General features: G+C 37.2%; 1 protein-coding gene and 2 pseudogenes across 3 annotated transcripts; all 3 read right to left on the reverse strand.

The window, feature by feature from the left end:
- Positions 1 to 732: 732 nt before the first annotated feature.
- Positions 733 to 1,987, reverse strand: LOC308703865 (annotated as a pseudogene). Its single transcript has 4 exons — positions 1,832 to 1,987; positions 1,665 to 1,720; positions 1,402 to 1,552; positions 733 to 1,309 (listed from the first exon to the last, which is right to left on the reverse strand). The product of its transcript is annotated as an uncharacterized misc_RNA (transcript).
- A 6,411-nt stretch (positions 1,988 to 8,398) lies between these two features.
- LOC308703866 lies at positions 8,399 to 9,640 on the reverse strand (annotated as a pseudogene). Its single transcript has 4 exons — positions 9,485 to 9,640; positions 9,327 to 9,382; positions 9,068 to 9,218; positions 8,399 to 8,975 (listed from the first exon to the last, which is right to left on the reverse strand). The product of its transcript is annotated as an uncharacterized misc_RNA (transcript).
- Positions 9,641 to 12,859: 3,219 nt separating this feature from the next.
- LOC308703869 (uncharacterized protein) lies at positions 12,860 to 14,467 on the reverse strand. The gene is made up of 4 exons (XM_081387856.1): positions 14,426 to 14,467; positions 14,231 to 14,285; positions 13,910 to 14,060; positions 12,860 to 13,815 (listed from the first exon to the last, which is right to left on the reverse strand). The coding sequence occupies exons 2-4, from the start codon at positions 14,268 to 14,270 to the stop codon at positions 13,239 to 13,241; spliced, it is 768 nt and encodes a 255-aa protein (XP_081243982.1). The 5' UTR covers positions 14,271 to 14,285; positions 14,426 to 14,467; the 3' UTR covers positions 12,860 to 13,238.
- Positions 14,468 to 16,621: the final 2,154 nt, after the last annotated feature.

Genomic DNA, 16,621 nt, shown 5'->3' on the forward strand with positions numbered 1-16,621 from the left:
TGCAAGTTGCTTTTAGTTAAAATAGCTCAAACATGATTTTAGTCTGGGACTAGACTCAAGCCATGTTTGTGAAACCAGGGGAATGTATTTTATTAGAATAATTTTGCAAGCTCATTCAGTGCAAGATGACCACTAAGGTCCACAACACAGCCTAGCATAATCAACAGAGTAAGCAGTGAATTATTTAACTCATGGTTTTTTTTTTGTTTTTTGTTTTTTTGAATTGGACATGTTAGCCTTGTGCATTTCCTGAGTGCTACTTAATTAGATGAAAAAATAATAATATTTTGAATGATGATTCAGCTATGCTTATCTACGTTACTGGACATAATATTCTGAAACATTGTTAAGAAATGGCAGGTGTTTTATTGCTGATAAATAAGACAAATGATACACTTAGCTTTTATAAATTTGCCAGAAGCAGCACATTTTCTGTCAGAGGTATTAAAGAGTTGCTAAACTGAAATAAATACACAATAGTTTTTACAGAAAGAGAGCAACATTTCTGCATCTATATTGATGAATGGTTAAGATGTAAACAACAGGATTTCAATCAAAAAATCACTTATCCTATATATTAGTGTTTGGCCTATCAACTGTAAGACATCTTGTTGATGCCTAATAGTATGATTTAGGTCATGGTTATCGGAGATATGTGGGATTTTGGAGTCACAATTCTCATGGAAGGAAAAACAGTTCTGTTGGTGACAAAGGAAGAAGTCTTTGAAGCATCTAATTTCTCTTGATGAAGGACTCATACAGGGAGGTGAGCTGGTCCTTCAGGTCCTGTGCGTAGGGGTCCAGCTTTTCCTTCAGGTCTTCAGCGTAGGGTGTGAGACTCTGCTGAACCATCTGGGCTCTCTCTCTAATCTGGGCCTGAAGATCCTCAGCCAGAGGGGTAACGGTCTTCTGGAACTCCTGCAGACGCTGGTCAACCTTCTCCTTGATTTCAGCAGTGTAGGGCTCCAGCTGAGTCTGCAGATCCTTCACGCTCTGCTCCAGGTTTCCTCTCAGCTCCTCACTCTTCTGGAGCAGAGTGGCCTTCAGGGTCTCAGAATCCAGGGATTCTACATATGGAGTCATGGCTGTCCTGAGCTCCTCCACTCTCTGCTGGATCTGGCTCTTGAGGTTGTCAGCATAGGGCTCCAGCTGGTCTCTCACAGTGATCAGGTCCTGGCCCAAACGCTCCCTCAACACTTCAGTCTCTTTGGTGATTCTGGTCATCAGCTCTTCAGCCAGAGGATCCATCTGTTTCTTGAGGGTGACAGCATATTCACTGGCCATATCGGCACTCTGGGTCAGTCTAGCACTGTTAAATGGAGAAGGACATTTGAGTTTCATATCAGGACATAAGAAATAGTCTAAATAACAGTGTCCTGCAGGTAAATATTCTTGACTTACTTGACGTCCTGTCCCAGTTGGGAAGACCTGATCATCTTGACAGTTTCCTCTGCAGTTTGTGTTGCCTTTGAAACATAGCTCCAGAATGCATCAGTCAGCTGCTCCAGCTGTGGCTTGGGCTCATCAGCAGAGAATAGGTTGGCCTGGCAACCTGTTGATGGAGCATTTCAGTTTGATCACATGGTATTGTTAATAGATTCTGTAAATTTATCAAGCCTTAAAACTTAACATTTTCATATAGTAATTTTCTCTGAATTTCTCACCTGTAAATACAGCAAGTGCAAGAACCACAAGAACCTTCATGATGTTCAGTTTTAGTCTATAATAAAAAATAAAATAAATAAAAACCTTTTAATGAATGTCTCTGTCTTTTGCATAAATGTAAATAGTGCTCGATTTTGAATTTACAAAAAAGTGTGAAAGTTCTTACCTGTGTCAGTGTGTTTTAATTGATGCTGTCCTGTCTGAAGAACAAGTGTGAAGGCTGCTGTTTCACATCTGTGTTTATATAGCATAGGGAGGTGATTGCCATAGTGGAAACCCAAAGTCCAGTGGGTAGTGCCTTGCTGTCATTACTCCACATCATAATGCCCTGACTGTACCTTCAACCACACAGACTTTCAGATTCAGAACAGATAATGGTAACAGTGGAACTTTTGTTCAGATGTCATTAAAGGGAAGTTTAACTAGAATCCCCTATACTTCCTAAAACAAACAAGAAAAGTATACATAATGGAAATTAATTTAATTAAAATCTTAAAGCCTAAACTAAGTTATCCAGAAAAATCCAATTATTTAAAGGGGTGGTTGATTATGATTTCACTTTTCTAATTTTAGTTAGTGTGTAATGTTGCTGTTTGAGCATAAACAACATCTGCGAAGTTACAACGCTCAAAGTTCAAAGCAAAGGAATATAATTTGCTTTTAAAGAAATCGTTTTTTTAAGGACTACAACAAACGGCTGGTAGAGACTACACAACATTTCTCCCGGGTTAGTGACATCACCAACCCTAGAATTTACATAAACCCCACCCCCGGGAACGCAAATTATAGATATCATGACAGAATATGCTAATCAATGACATAAACTACATAAATTCATCAACTAACCATTCAGAAATGTCCTGTTGTAATCTACATGTTGTCACTTCTTATTGAGGCTCTCCATCAGTAGCTACGTTTACATGGACACAATCGGAATGAAATCAATCCGATTGATGAATCCGAACAAGGTGTTTACATGAATGATAAATAAAGTAATCGGGTTGATGTGCGCGTTTATATGTCACAAGTTTCAAATCGGATCTGATGTTTTGACATGCGCACACTGCACGAATATACAGACTTTCCCGCATAAATATTCTCATCTATTGGTTCTTTATTTGTTTTAAACAGCAGACGTAATATTAATTCGTCTCTGGTCATAATTTAGAGCATATTAACCGTTTTGCCGTGCTGCTTATTGATCACGCAGTAAAAATGCCCCTCCCCGCAGCCAAAACCAGTCGTCTGTGGATGAGAATCCAAAACAAGCACTGGTGGGACGTTGTCCTGCTTCACTTCACAGACGCGCGAGTGAAATTAGGATTTTAGAATGACGGGAAACTTATTAATATGACACTTTATTCAACAGGAAGAACAGCTCGTTCCGCGCGTCATACGTCATTACGCTATTTAACGTCATCGCACATGCGCAGTCCTTTTAGTTTCGGTTTTCAATCCGATCAAGTGTTTACATGTTCTCTCGATCGGATTACAAAAGGGATAAACCACCCCTTTCAATCAGATCGAAATTTCATTCGGATCGAGCTCAATCGGATCGATTAAGGTGTTTACATGAGGGTTTTTTAGTCCGATTGAGCCGTCAGTCCGATTATAAGTGTCCATGTAAACGCAGCTATTGTCTGACTCCAGTTTGAACATAAAAGATTAAAAGTTTTTGAAATTTTCAGTGTGTGTCTGTGTGAGGTCATCGGAGCTGCTAACACAAAAACATACACAGGAGCTCTTGAAGCTCCGCCCTCTGTGACAGGAGCAGCAACTCATTTGCATTTAAAGGGACAGACACAAAAACGGTGAGTTTTTGCTCACCCTCAAAAAGTGACATTTTTAACATGCTATATAAACATATCTGTGGGGTATTTTGATCTTAAAATTCACATACACACTCTGGGGACATCAGAAACTTATTTTACATCTTGTGAAAAGGGCATTATACCACCCCTTCATTTAAGGTCCATACTAAAACCAGACAGAGCCACAAATTTGAACACTTGAACTAATAAAACAACAAATAATAAAGACGTTCTGCACACCCTGATAAGATCTGACACATCACCCAAAGCCTCTTGATTCTGTGTCTGCTGGTATTACGTATTTTTATTCTTGTCATTTAGCTTTAAATTCTAGGAGTTAACTTTATTAACAATGATAATAATTTGCCATTTATTAAGTCATACATAAATTGTTTCAAAGGATATAGACTCCACATAAACTGATTCTGTATTCTCCTTGAATCTTTTAACTCAAAAGTTAAAAGTGTAAATGGTGATATTGCTCCTGTGAAAGTCAGGAAGAAGAGTGGCAGACAAAAAGCACCTTGGAGAAACTCAACAGCAGTGCAAAATATGAAAAGACAATGCAGAAAAGCAGAGTGCATGTGGCGGAAGACAAAACTTGTAGTCCATTATTACATCTACAAAGACAGCACCCATGCTTTCAATATGGAACTAGGCAAAGCTAGACAGACTTTCTTCTCGAATATTATAAACAGCAACTTAAACAACACACACACTCTTTTTGCTACCGTAGAGAGACTGACAAACCCCCCAAGTCACATTCCCAATGAATTGCTCTGAGACAGCAAATGCAGTGAGTTTGCTTCCTTCTTCTCTGAGAAAATCAATAATATCAGAAAGGTGATCAGCACATCCCTGAATTGCTCTGGGGTCAGACAGTTCAGACCACAACCTGAGAAAGTAGTCACTATGTCTGATTTCAAAGAAATTGATGGCAACATTTTGGAAGAAACCGTACAGCACCTTAAAACATCAACCTGCGCCCTTGACGCATTTCCCACATATTTTTTCAAAAGTATGTTAAACTGTTTAGAAGTAGATCTCCTAGAAGCGGTAAATTCCTCACTTCTCTGGGAGTTTTCCAAACTCCCTGAAAACTGCCGTTGTCAAGCCCCTCCTGAAAAAGAGCAATCTGGATAAGACCATTTTAAGCAACTATAGACCGATCTCAAATCTTCCTTTCATAGGCAAGATCATTGAAAAAGTTGTCTTCAATCAGCTGAACAAATTCTTAAGCTCGAATGGATACTTTGGCAATTTTCAATCTGGTTTCCGACCGCACCACAGCACAGAGACAGCCCTCGTTAAGATAATAAACAATATTCACTTAAATACTGATACAGGCAAATTATCAGTGCTGGTACTACTCGACCTCAGTGCTGCATTTGACACTGTCGATCATAACATACTTGACAGGCTGAAATGGTTCAGGTCATACTTAGGAGGGAGAGGTTATTATGTGAGTATAGGAGGCCATTAGTCTGAGTGGACATCCATGACATGCGGAGTCCCTCGAGGCTAAATTCTTGTGCCACTTCTGTTCAACCTGTATATGCTCCCACTGAGCCAAATAATGAGAAAGAACCAAACTGCTTACCAAAGCTATGCAGACGACACACAGCTCTACTTCGCCCTATCGCCTAATGATTACAGCCCCATTGACTCCCTGTGCCAATACATTGATGAAGTAAACATTTGGATGTGACAAAACTTTCTTCATTTAAACAAAGACAAAACTGAAGTCATTGCATTTGGAAACAAAGATGACGTTCTCAAGGGTGAATGCATACCTTCACTCTAGGGGTCAAACAACTAAACATCAAGTCAGGAATCTTGGTGTGACTCTAGAGTCAGACCTTAGTTTCAGTAGTCATGTCAAAGCAATAACTAAATCAGCATACTATAATCTGAAAAATATTGCAAGCATTAGATTTCCAGACAAGACTTAGAGAAACTTGTGCATGCTTTCATCACCAGCAGGGCGGATTATTGTAATGGACTCGTCACTGGCCTTCCCAAAAAGACTATAAGACAGTTGCAGCTCATACAGAACGCAGCCGCCAGGATTCTGAGCAGAACTAGAAAATATGAACATATCACACCAGTCCTCAGGCCTTTGCACTGGCTCCCAGTTACATGATTGATTTTAAATGATGTTTTATAAACAAAGTTCGGGAGGAGCACATTCAAATAATCAATCCAATCTACTCGTCATCAAACAATTATGTCTACCCTAATCAGCATGACAAGAAGTATATATATATCCACTCTGTCAACTCACCTAATATTCCTTGACAGTTTTCCAGCATCCCTCCACCACCCCTACTCCTAACTCTTGGCTCAATCTTTTACAGCCAGGAATACGGGGGGAGTACTCTGGGTTCGGGCCGAATACCGAGCCCGGAGCCCTCTCCTCGGACAGCACGCCAAATACGCATTTATTCTATCTGACTTATTTGTAAGTGTGACTGTGAACTAGTGAAAGTATTATTACTGGTATATAAATTTCAATGGCCTAGGACCTCAATACATTGCAGATATGCTCACTGAATATAAACCCGACAGATCACTCAGATCATTAGGATCACATCAGCTAGAAATGCCAAGGGTTCACTCTAAGCATGGTGAGTCTGCTTTTAGCTATTATGCCAGCCGCAGCTGGAACCAGCTTCCAGAGGAGATCAGATGTGCTCCTACAGTAGTCACTTTCAAATCCAGACTCAAAACACATCTGTTTAGCTGTGCATTTACTGAATGAGCACTGTGCCACTGTTCGTCCGACTGTTTGTACTGTATTTTATTTTACTTTTTTATTCTAAACTGGTTTAATTATTCTTATTTATTTTGATTATTTTTATTTCTTCTAAAGCACTTTGAATTACCATTGTGTATGAAATGTGCTATATAAATAAACTTGCCTTGCCTTGCCTTGCCTTGTATCCCATGGAACTGTCATAATCCCAACTCCAGGGATAAAAGAACAGAAAGCTGTTTAATTATTCAATAACAATATTTGACTGGTTAAACCACAGGAAAATAATTTGTCACTTTATCATATAATTCATTTTCACCAAAGTTGATGAGAAGTAGGCCCACCTATAATCTAATTTGAATGAGAGATAAGTGGAATAATGCATTTCTCACCACTAGCACTGCCACTACAGTGAAGCTATATGGGTTAGTTAACCCTTTATGAAGATTTTTATTTATTTATAATTGTTTACATTAATAACGATCTTATCCCTTCCTGCAAGGAGCAAAACATTTATCGTGTGCAAAGAGTACATCAGCATTTATTAAAAATCAAGCCTGAAGTGAAAAGTCAACCTCAAATTAAACAGTTGTAGAAAAAATTTCTCATTTATTTAAATTATTATATAATATTTATATAAATATTAATATTAATATTGCATTTTGAATAGTCAAAATTATTGAAGGATCACAAGAAATCCCACGCAAAAAAATGCCACTGGTGGCTGGTTATTATACGTATTGTATTATAATACATAATGGTCTGATTTCACAGACAGGGTTTAGACTATAAGCCAGGATTAGGCCGCAGTTCATTTGAAGCATTTAAGTAGCTTTTATAAATGTGCCTTGTAAAAAACATAACTGATGTGCATCTTGAGACAAAACTATGACACAGACATATTTTCAGATATGTCAGTGCAAGTTGCTTTTAGTTAAAACAGCTCAAACATGATTTTAGTCTGGGACTAGAGTCAAGCCATGTCTGTGAAACCGGGGGAATGTATTTTATTAAATAATTGTGCACGCTTATTCAGTGCAAGATGACCACTAAGGTCCACAACACATAGTCTAGCATAATCAACAGAGCAAGCAGTGAATTATTATTTTTTTTTTTTATTGGACATGAAAATCTTCTACATATCAGGAAAAAGATATGGTTTTTTTTTAAGTTCTCAACCTTATTTAATCTTTGTGTTACAAGAAATCAGTTGTGATGACCTTTATCATTTCTGCATTTAGGCTACATGTTATATTGAGAAAATCGCCTTTAAATTTGTCCATTTATGTTCGCGATTGTGCATTCACTTTATATATTTATGGTAAGAAATGTACAAAATATCTTCATAGAACATGATCTTTACTTAATATCCTAATGATTTTTGGCATAAAAGAAAAATCGATAATTTTGACCCATACAATATATTGTTAGCTATTGCCACAAATGTACCCGTGCAACTTATGACTGGTTTTGTGATCCAGGGTCACATATGTTATAGAGTTGCTTTGTTTAAATAAACTTTCGTCACTCCTACAGACTTTTTGAAATATTGTATTAATCTGTCTGAGTATTATATATAGTGTAAAATGCCACTATTCTCATGGGTAGATAACAAGGCCATTTATAACTCCTGTTTTGTATGACATATTTTTTTAATAAAATCACCATATTAGCCTTGTGCATTTTCTTAGGGCTACTTAATTAGATGAAAAAATGCAATATTTTGAATGATAATTCAGCTATGCTGATCTACGTTACTGGACATAATATTCTGAAACATTGTTAATAAATGGCAGGTGTTTTATTGTTGATTAATAAGACAAATGATACACTTAGCATTTATAAATTTGCCAGAAGCAACACATTTTTTGTCAGAGGTATTAAAGAGTTTCTAAACTGAAATAAATACACAATAGTTTTTACAGAAAGAGAGCAAAATTTCTGCATCTATATAGATGAATGGTTAAGATGTAAACAACAGGATTTTAGTAAAAAATCACTTATCCTATATATTAGTGTTTGGCCTGTCAACTGTAAGACATCTTGTTGATGCCTAATAGTATGATTTAGGTCATGGTTATGGGAGATATGTGGGATTTTGGAGTCACAATTCTCATGGAAGGAAAAACAGTTCTGTTGGTGACAAAGGAAAAAGTCTTTGAAGCATCTAATTTCTCTTGATGAAGGACTCATACAGGGAGGTGAGCTGGTCCTTCAGGTCCTGTGCGTAGGGGTCCAGCTTTTCCTTCAGGTCTTCAGCGTAGGGTGTGAGACTCTGCTGGACCATCTGGGCTCTCTCTCTAATCTGGGCCTGAAGATCCTCAGCCAGAGGGGTAACGGTCTTCTGGAACTCCTGCAGACGCTGGTCAACCTTCTCCTTGATTTCAGCAGTGTAGGGCTCCAGCTGAGCCTGCAGATCCTTCACGCTCTGCTCCAGTTTTCCTCTCAGCTCCTCACTCTTCTGGAGCAGAGTGGCCTTCAGGGTCTCAGAATCCAGGGATTCTGCATATGGAGTCATGGCTGTCCTGAGCTCCTCCACTCTCTGCTGGATCTGGCTCTTGAGGTTGTCAGCATAGGGCTCCAGCTGGTCTCTCACAGTGATCAGGTCCTGGCCCAAACGCTCCCTCAACACTTCAGTCTCTTTGGTGATACTGGTCATCAGCTCTTCAGCCAGAGGATCCATCTGTTTCTTGAGGGTGACGGCATATTCACTGGCCATATCGGCACTCTGGGTCAGTCTAGCACTGTTAAATGGAGAAGGACATTTGAGTTTCATATCAGGGCATAAGAAATAGTCTAAATAACAGTGTCCTGGAGGTAAATATTCTTGACTTACTTGATGTCCTGTCCCAGTTGGGAAGACCTGATCATCTTGACAGTTTCCTCTGCAGTTTGTGTTGCCTTTGAAACATAGCTCCAGAATGCATCAGTCAGCTGCTCCAGCTGTGGCTTGGGCTCATCAGCAGAGAATAGGTTGGCCTGGCAACCTGTTGATGGAGCATTTCAGTTTGATCACATGGTATTGTTAATAGATTCTGTAAATTTATCAAGCCTTAAAACATTTTCATATAGTAATTTTTTTCCGAATTTTTCACCTGTAAACACAGCAAGTGCAAGAACCACAAGAACCTTCATGATGTTCAGTTTTAGTCTATAAGTAAAAAAAACACACTTTTAATGAATGTCTCTGTCTTTTGCATAAATGCAAATAGTGCTCGATTTTGAATTTACAAAAAAGTGTGAAAGTTCTTACCTGTGTCAGTGTGTTTTGATTGACGCTGTCCTGTCTGAAGAACAAGTGTGAAGGCTGCTGTTTCACATCTGTGTTTATATAGCATAGGGAGGTGATTGCCATAGTGGAAACCCAAAGTCCAGTGGGTAGTGCCTTGCTGTCATTACTCCACATCATAATGCCCTGACTGTACCTTCAACCATACATACTTTCAGATTCAGCAATGGTAAAAGTGGAACTTTGTCTTTAAAAGAAGTAATACATTTTTTTTTATGAAGTTTTAAATGGGCCAAAATGAAAATACATAAAATGTTTCTATGGCTTAGCACTTAACATTACACAGAAGTCATTAAAGGGAAGTTTAACTAGAATTCCCCTACTCCCTAAAACAAACAGGTAAAGTATACATAATGGAAACATTAATTTAATTAAAATCTAAAAGCCTAAACTCAGTTATCCAGAAAAATCCAATTATTTAAGGTCCATATTAGATACTAAAACCAGACAGAGCCCCACATTTGAACATTTGACCTAATAAAACAACAAATAATAAAGACGTTCTGCACACCCTGATAAGATCTGTCACATCACCCAAAGCCTCTTGATTCTGTGTCTGCTGGTATTAAGTATTTTTACTCTTGTCATTTAGCTTTAAATTCTTGGAGTTAACTTTATTAACAATGATAATAATTAGCTATTTATTAAGTAATACATAGAGTGTTTCAAAGGGAATAGTCTCCACATAAACTGATTCTGTATCCCATGGAACTGTCATGATCCCAACTCCAGGGATGAAAGAACAGAAAGCTGTTTAATTATTCAATAACAATATTTGGCTGATTAAACTACAGGAAAATAATTTGTCACTTTATCATATAAGTAATTTTCACCAAAGTTGATGAGAAGTAGGCCCACCTATAATCTAATTTGAATGAGAGATGAGTGGAATAATGCATTTCTCACCACTAGATACTACCACTACAGTGAAGCTACTGTATATGGGTTAGTTAACCCTTTATGAAGATTTTTGTTTATTTATAATTGTTTACACTAACGATCTCATCACTTCCAGCAAGGAGCAAACATTTATCGTGTGCTAAGAGTACATCAGCATTTATTAAAAATCAAGCCTGAAGTGAAAAGTCAACCTCAAATGAAACAGTTGTAGAAACATTTTCACATATTTTACTTATCTTCTACATATCAGTGACAAATAATACAATATGGCAGATGTTTTATTGTTGCAATAACAAGGACAAATGCTAGAAACAATAATAAATGAAATATATTTCAAAAATATGAAAACTCAAAAATAACTCTGCAGATTAAATCTGGGACTGGAGGTCTTCAGTTGATGCAGCAAAAGATTTTTTCATTTCCTGCAGGTTTTGGTCCACATTCTCCTTGAGTTCAGCAGTGTAGGGCTCCAGCTGAGCCTGCAGATCCTTCACGCTCTGCTCCAGGTTTCCTCTCAGCTCCTCACTCTTCTGGAGCAGAGTGGCCTTCAGGGTCTCAGAATCCAGGGATTCTGCATATGGAGTCATGGCTATCCTGAGCTCCTCCACTCTCTGCTGGATCTGGCTCTTAAGGTTGTCAGCATAGGGCTCCAGTTTGTCTCTCAGGGTGTTCAGGTCCTGGCCCAAACGCTCCCTCAACACTTCAGTCTCCTCTGTGATTTTGGTCATCATATCTTCAGATGGAGGAGTCTGTGTTAGTCTAGTGTGGGGATGTGGAAGGGAAAGGTGTCATTTATGTTTGGTAAAAGAAAATATTTCTAATTATAATAAAAATAATATTGCTGGTAAATATGACTTACTTGAGTTCCTGTCCCAGCTGGGATGTCCTTATCATCTGTGAAGTTTCATCAGTAGTATGCACTGCTTGGGCAATATAGTTCCAGAATGAATTTATTAATTGTTCCAGATGTGGATTTGGCTTCTCTTCATTAGATAAGTTGGCTTTGCAACCTGTTGTGGGAATTGAAAATATCAGATGATTCAAACGTCAGGTAAACAGAAAATTACAATTTGTGCACAGAGGAGAGAAAGCCTTACAGGTTTGGAATAGCATATTTTTTAAACATATTTACTTATAATTTAGCTTCTTCAAACAGTGTAGAAGTAGGATGTTCCTTCAAAACTATAGTCAAGCTTCTACTCACAAGCCTAGATCAAAAGTATTTTAAGATCACAAGAAACAAATGTATCCAAACTTTTGATGGAATTTGGAACTTTTTTTTTTTCTTCTTCTTCTTGAAGTACTTTATATCAATGTTTATAAATCTAACCTGTAAAAACAGCCAATACAAGAATCACAAGAGCCTTCATAGTTTTCAGGGCTTAGCCTGTAAAATAACACATTTTTTCATTTAAACTATATAATATAATGTAGAACATTTTATATAAAACAAATTTTAAACTGGTATATAGTAAATGTATCTTCTTACCTTTGTCAGTATGATTTAATTTACACTGTGAATAGCAAGTGTGGTGGTGACTGTTTCATATCTGTATTTAAATAGTATTGGGAATGTATTTTAATCTCCAGTGGATGTTTTTGTCTAGATGTTGTGACTACACACTCTGTGTGACAAGATGTGCAGATCTGGACGTCCTTTGAAAGGACCAGGTCCAAGAGTTACTGCGTACACCTGCGTCAGCACTGATAATGGAGTACAGACATTAACATAATGTATGATCTATCATTACAATATTTGGCCAAGATACAACTATTTGAAAATCTGGAATCTGAGGGTGCAAAAAAATCGAAACATTGAGAAAATCGCCTTCAAATTTGTCCATTTATGTTCGCGATTGTGCATTCGCTCACAAAAATATATGTTTTATATATTTACGGTAGGAAATTTACAAAATATCTTCATGAAGCATGATCTTTACTTAATATCTTAATGATTTTTGGCATAAAAGAAAAATCGATAATTTTGACCCATACAATGTATTGTTAGCTATTGCCACAAATATACCCGTGCGACTTATGACTGGTTTTGTGATCCAGGGTCACATATGTTATAGAGTTGCTTTATTTAAATAATCTTTCATCACTCAGACTTTTAGAAATTTTGTATTAATCTGTCCGAGTATTATATATATATATATATATATATATATATATATATATATATATATATATATATATATATATATATATATATATATATATATATATATATAGTGTCAAATGCCACACTTCTCATGGGTAGATAACACAGCCATTTATAACTCCTGTTTTGTCTGGTGATTTTTATAAAAAAAAATGTCATATTAGCCTTGTGCATTTTCTGAGGGCTACTTAATTAGATGAAAAAAGGTAATATTTTGAATGATAATTCAGCTATGCTGATCTACGTTACTGGCCATAAAATTCAAAAACATTGTTAATAAATGGCAGGTGTTTTATTGTTGATAAATAAGACAAATGATACACTTGGCATTTATAAATTTGCAAGAAGCAACACATTTTCTGTCAGAGGTATTAAAGAGTTCTAAACTGAAATAAATACATAGCAGTTTTTTACAGAAAGAGAGCAAAATTTCTGCATCTATATGAATGGTTAAGATGTAAACAACAGGATTTTAGTAAAAAATCACTTATCCTATATATTAATGTTTGGCCTATCAACTGTAAGACATCTTGTTGATGCCTAATAGTATGATTTAGGTCATGGTTATCGGAGATATGTGGGGTTTTGGAGTCACAATTCTCATGGAAGGAAAAACAGTTCTGTTGGTGACAAAGGAAGAAGTCTTTGAAGCATCTAATTTCTCTTGATGAAGGACTCATACAGGGAGGTGAGCTGGTCCTTCAGGTCCTGTGCGTAGGGGTCCAGCTTTTCCTTCAGGTCTTCAGCGTAGGGTGTGAGACTCTGCTGAACCATCTGGGCTCTCTCTCTAATCTGGGCCTGAAGATCCTCAGCCAGAGGGGTAACGGTCTTCTGGAACTCCTGCAGACGCTGGTCAACCTTCTCCTTGAGTTCAGCAGTGTAGGGCTCCAGCTGAGCCTGCAGATCCTTCACGCTCTGCTCCAGTTTTCCTCTCAGCTCCTCACTCTTCTGGAGCAGAGTGGCCTTCAGGGTCTCAGAATCCAGGGATTCTGCATATGGAGTCATGGCTGTCCTGAGCTCCTCCACTCTCTGCTGGATCTGGCTCTTGAGGTTGTCAGCATAGGGCTCCAGCTGGTCTCTCACAGTGATCAGGTCCTGGCCCAAACGCTCCCTCAACACTTCAGTCTCTTTGGTGATTCTGGTCATCAGCTCTTCAGCCAGAGGATCCATTTGTTTCTTGAGAGTGACGGCATATTCACTGGCCATATCGGCACTCTGGGTCAGTCTAGTACTGAGAAGTGAAAAGTTGAAATGTGTATTTATGTTAATGCAGTTCAAGATTTTAGTATTTCAAACATAAACTGAGACCTATGGACATTACTTACTTGACTTCCTGACCCAGTTGAGATTCTCTGATCATTTTCAGGGTGTCCTCTGCGGTGCGTGTGGCCTGGCCAACATAACTCCAGAATGCATCAGTCAGCTGCTCCAGCTGTGGCTTGGGCTCATCAGCATAAAACAGGTTGGCTTGGCAACCTGGGGGAAAAAAATACAATTGATTATAAGTCCACCAGACAGTTTCCAATCTACTCAAACAGCTGAATATGTACTTGTTCATGTCTGTATTTGTCTCTGTAATTAATTAACAAAATGTGTTGATAAGGTGTTTGAGCTTCTTGGTCACAAAAGACTACAACATGATTTACCTGTGAATGCCACAAAGGCAAGAATCAGATACAGTTTCATCTTCACAGTTGTTTGCTAAAAAGGAGTAAAAAAATAAATGTTATTTACATGTGCATGTTTAAAACATTTCATGTTTTTTTGCACAATGTATTTTACTGACACAAAAAATACTATTTGTAATAGTAATTTATTATAACATGTTAATCTTAAATTACCTTCAAGTCCCCCAGCAAAATGCTTAGTCCAGTAACCTTCTGTGAGTCCAGACAGTCTTAGGCTTTATATATATATGTGTGTGTGTGTGTGTGTGTGTGTGTGTGTGTGTGTGTGTGTGTGTGTGTGTGTGTGTACAGTTGAATAATCTACAGAAAAAAATCAAAGTCCAGCATCTAGTGCCATGCTGTCAGTGTCACCCCCCCCCCCAGCCTGCTGTCACATGATGTTGTGCTTTGAACCTACTGATAATGAATCTACAAATGAATCGCTTTAGACAAAATAATTGTTGTTTTTTTACCTTTCTCTTGACTCTAGACAGAGCCATGGTGTATTCAGTGGATATTTAACTTAACTTATTTAATTTAACTTAATTTTTATTTCATATTTTTAATTAAGCACTAAAGTTATGACCTTTGTGCCTCCACAGTATTTAGTTCAGATTAGGATGTAAACTTTCAACTGAGAGGCAGTTGTCTTATATATGTGGCCTCATCACCTTTTTGTTTGTTTGTTTTATGTCTTTTATATCATAAAACATGTTTTTTGTATATATATAAATTCAAATGTACTTTTACTAGACTATAAAATTAAGATTATATAAAATATAAAAATTAAGAATAAGAATACATTCATGATACATTCTGTAGAAAATGTATGACTTGAAAGAGTGCTTTTAAAATGTTTCTAATCAATGGAGACTGCATATGCAAGCTGTTGCAAGTCTCAAGTCAAGTCAAGTCAAGTCAAGTCAAGTCACCTTCATTTATATAGCGCTTTCACAAAACAGATTTTTTCTAAGCAGCTTTACAGTGATAATAGAAGATTAATGCGGCTGTACAGCAGCTCTAGAAGAAAGTCTTTATCCAAGTTTTGGATTTATTCATTTCCGTTGTCATTTTCTCAAGCCATGTGATATGTTTATGTGACAATCACCAAAAATAATAATTTATTATTGTGATTTTGATTTTTTTTAAACATTTTGTCATTTTTGAGGTTTGAAAGCCTAAATTATGGCAGAATTTTCATTTTGGGGTAAACTATGCCTTTAAGACAATAGTGTTTTTGAATTAAAAAAATAGCAACATAGGAAACACTGGAGCATCAAATGGGGTAATGCTTGTTTTGGGTTACATGTGCCATTTTTCTGATTCAGGTGGACTTTGTATTAACTAAAAAATGACATAATGGATAGGTGATCAATAGGTCTGCTCAAGGACAATGGTGCTTTTGTTGAGTAGATTTTGTTGAAAACATTGCATGTGGATTTTGACCAAATGCTTTTTTGATACAGTTACACTAATAACTGTATTCCAAAGATTCTTTAAATTAGTACTTTAGAGACTTGAACTCCTCACATTCACTTAGATTGTATATTTTCAGTGTACATAATTTGATGTGATCATTTGTGTTGAGCTTTGATTTGCATGTAAAAGTTGTTGTTTTCACATAAATCAAGCTATAGAGTTTACACTAACTGGCTCATTCAGCATTATACACGTTCTGTTAAACTCCAAACCAGACACACCTCTTTCGTCATCCAGCCAGCGTGGAGGGCAGAGTCCGCTTACAACACTTTTACTGTATCTCTGATTTCCTCCACACATAAAAAAAAAAAAAAACATTTACTGTAGCCTTGGGAATTCAGAGCACAAAAAAAAAATGTAACCTGTGTCACTCTTATGAGAATGTGCTATTTTTTGTAAACATTGTGTAAACCTATTTTCATGAGGTTTCATGTAGCCTATGTTTGATTGTCCACGAAGAACTAAAAAGTAAAACATCTTAATTTAAACCAGACTTTATTACAGCATGACCCACAAATGCATGCAAAAAGAACACGTTACAAGGAATTGAAAGAAATGTTGACCTGTTTTACATGTTTTTGTCTCACAATATTGGGGGTAAGGTCAAAGATCTGATCTGAGTACCATTCATTTGTCAAATACACAAGCAGTTTGACTTAAATAATTTGTGTCTTGCACTGCCAAATGACTAGATGTCATCCACTCTTTTGTCTGAAGGAGAAGTGCAGGCAAACTGGATGCATGGCAACGAGACACAGCGTCTCATTCCCCTTCTCAGGTAACCAGGGTTACATACGTAACGCTTACTTTCAAAATGTAGAACTTCAACACTGCGTCGACAATGACGCTATGGGGAATGAATACACACAATGCCATGCTGAGGGGATGCCT

This window comes from Scardinius erythrophthalmus, assembly GCF_964197995.2.
Source record: "Scardinius erythrophthalmus genome assembly, chromosome: 16".
NCBI lineage: Eukaryota > Metazoa > Chordata > Actinopteri > Cypriniformes > Leuciscidae > Scardinius > Scardinius erythrophthalmus.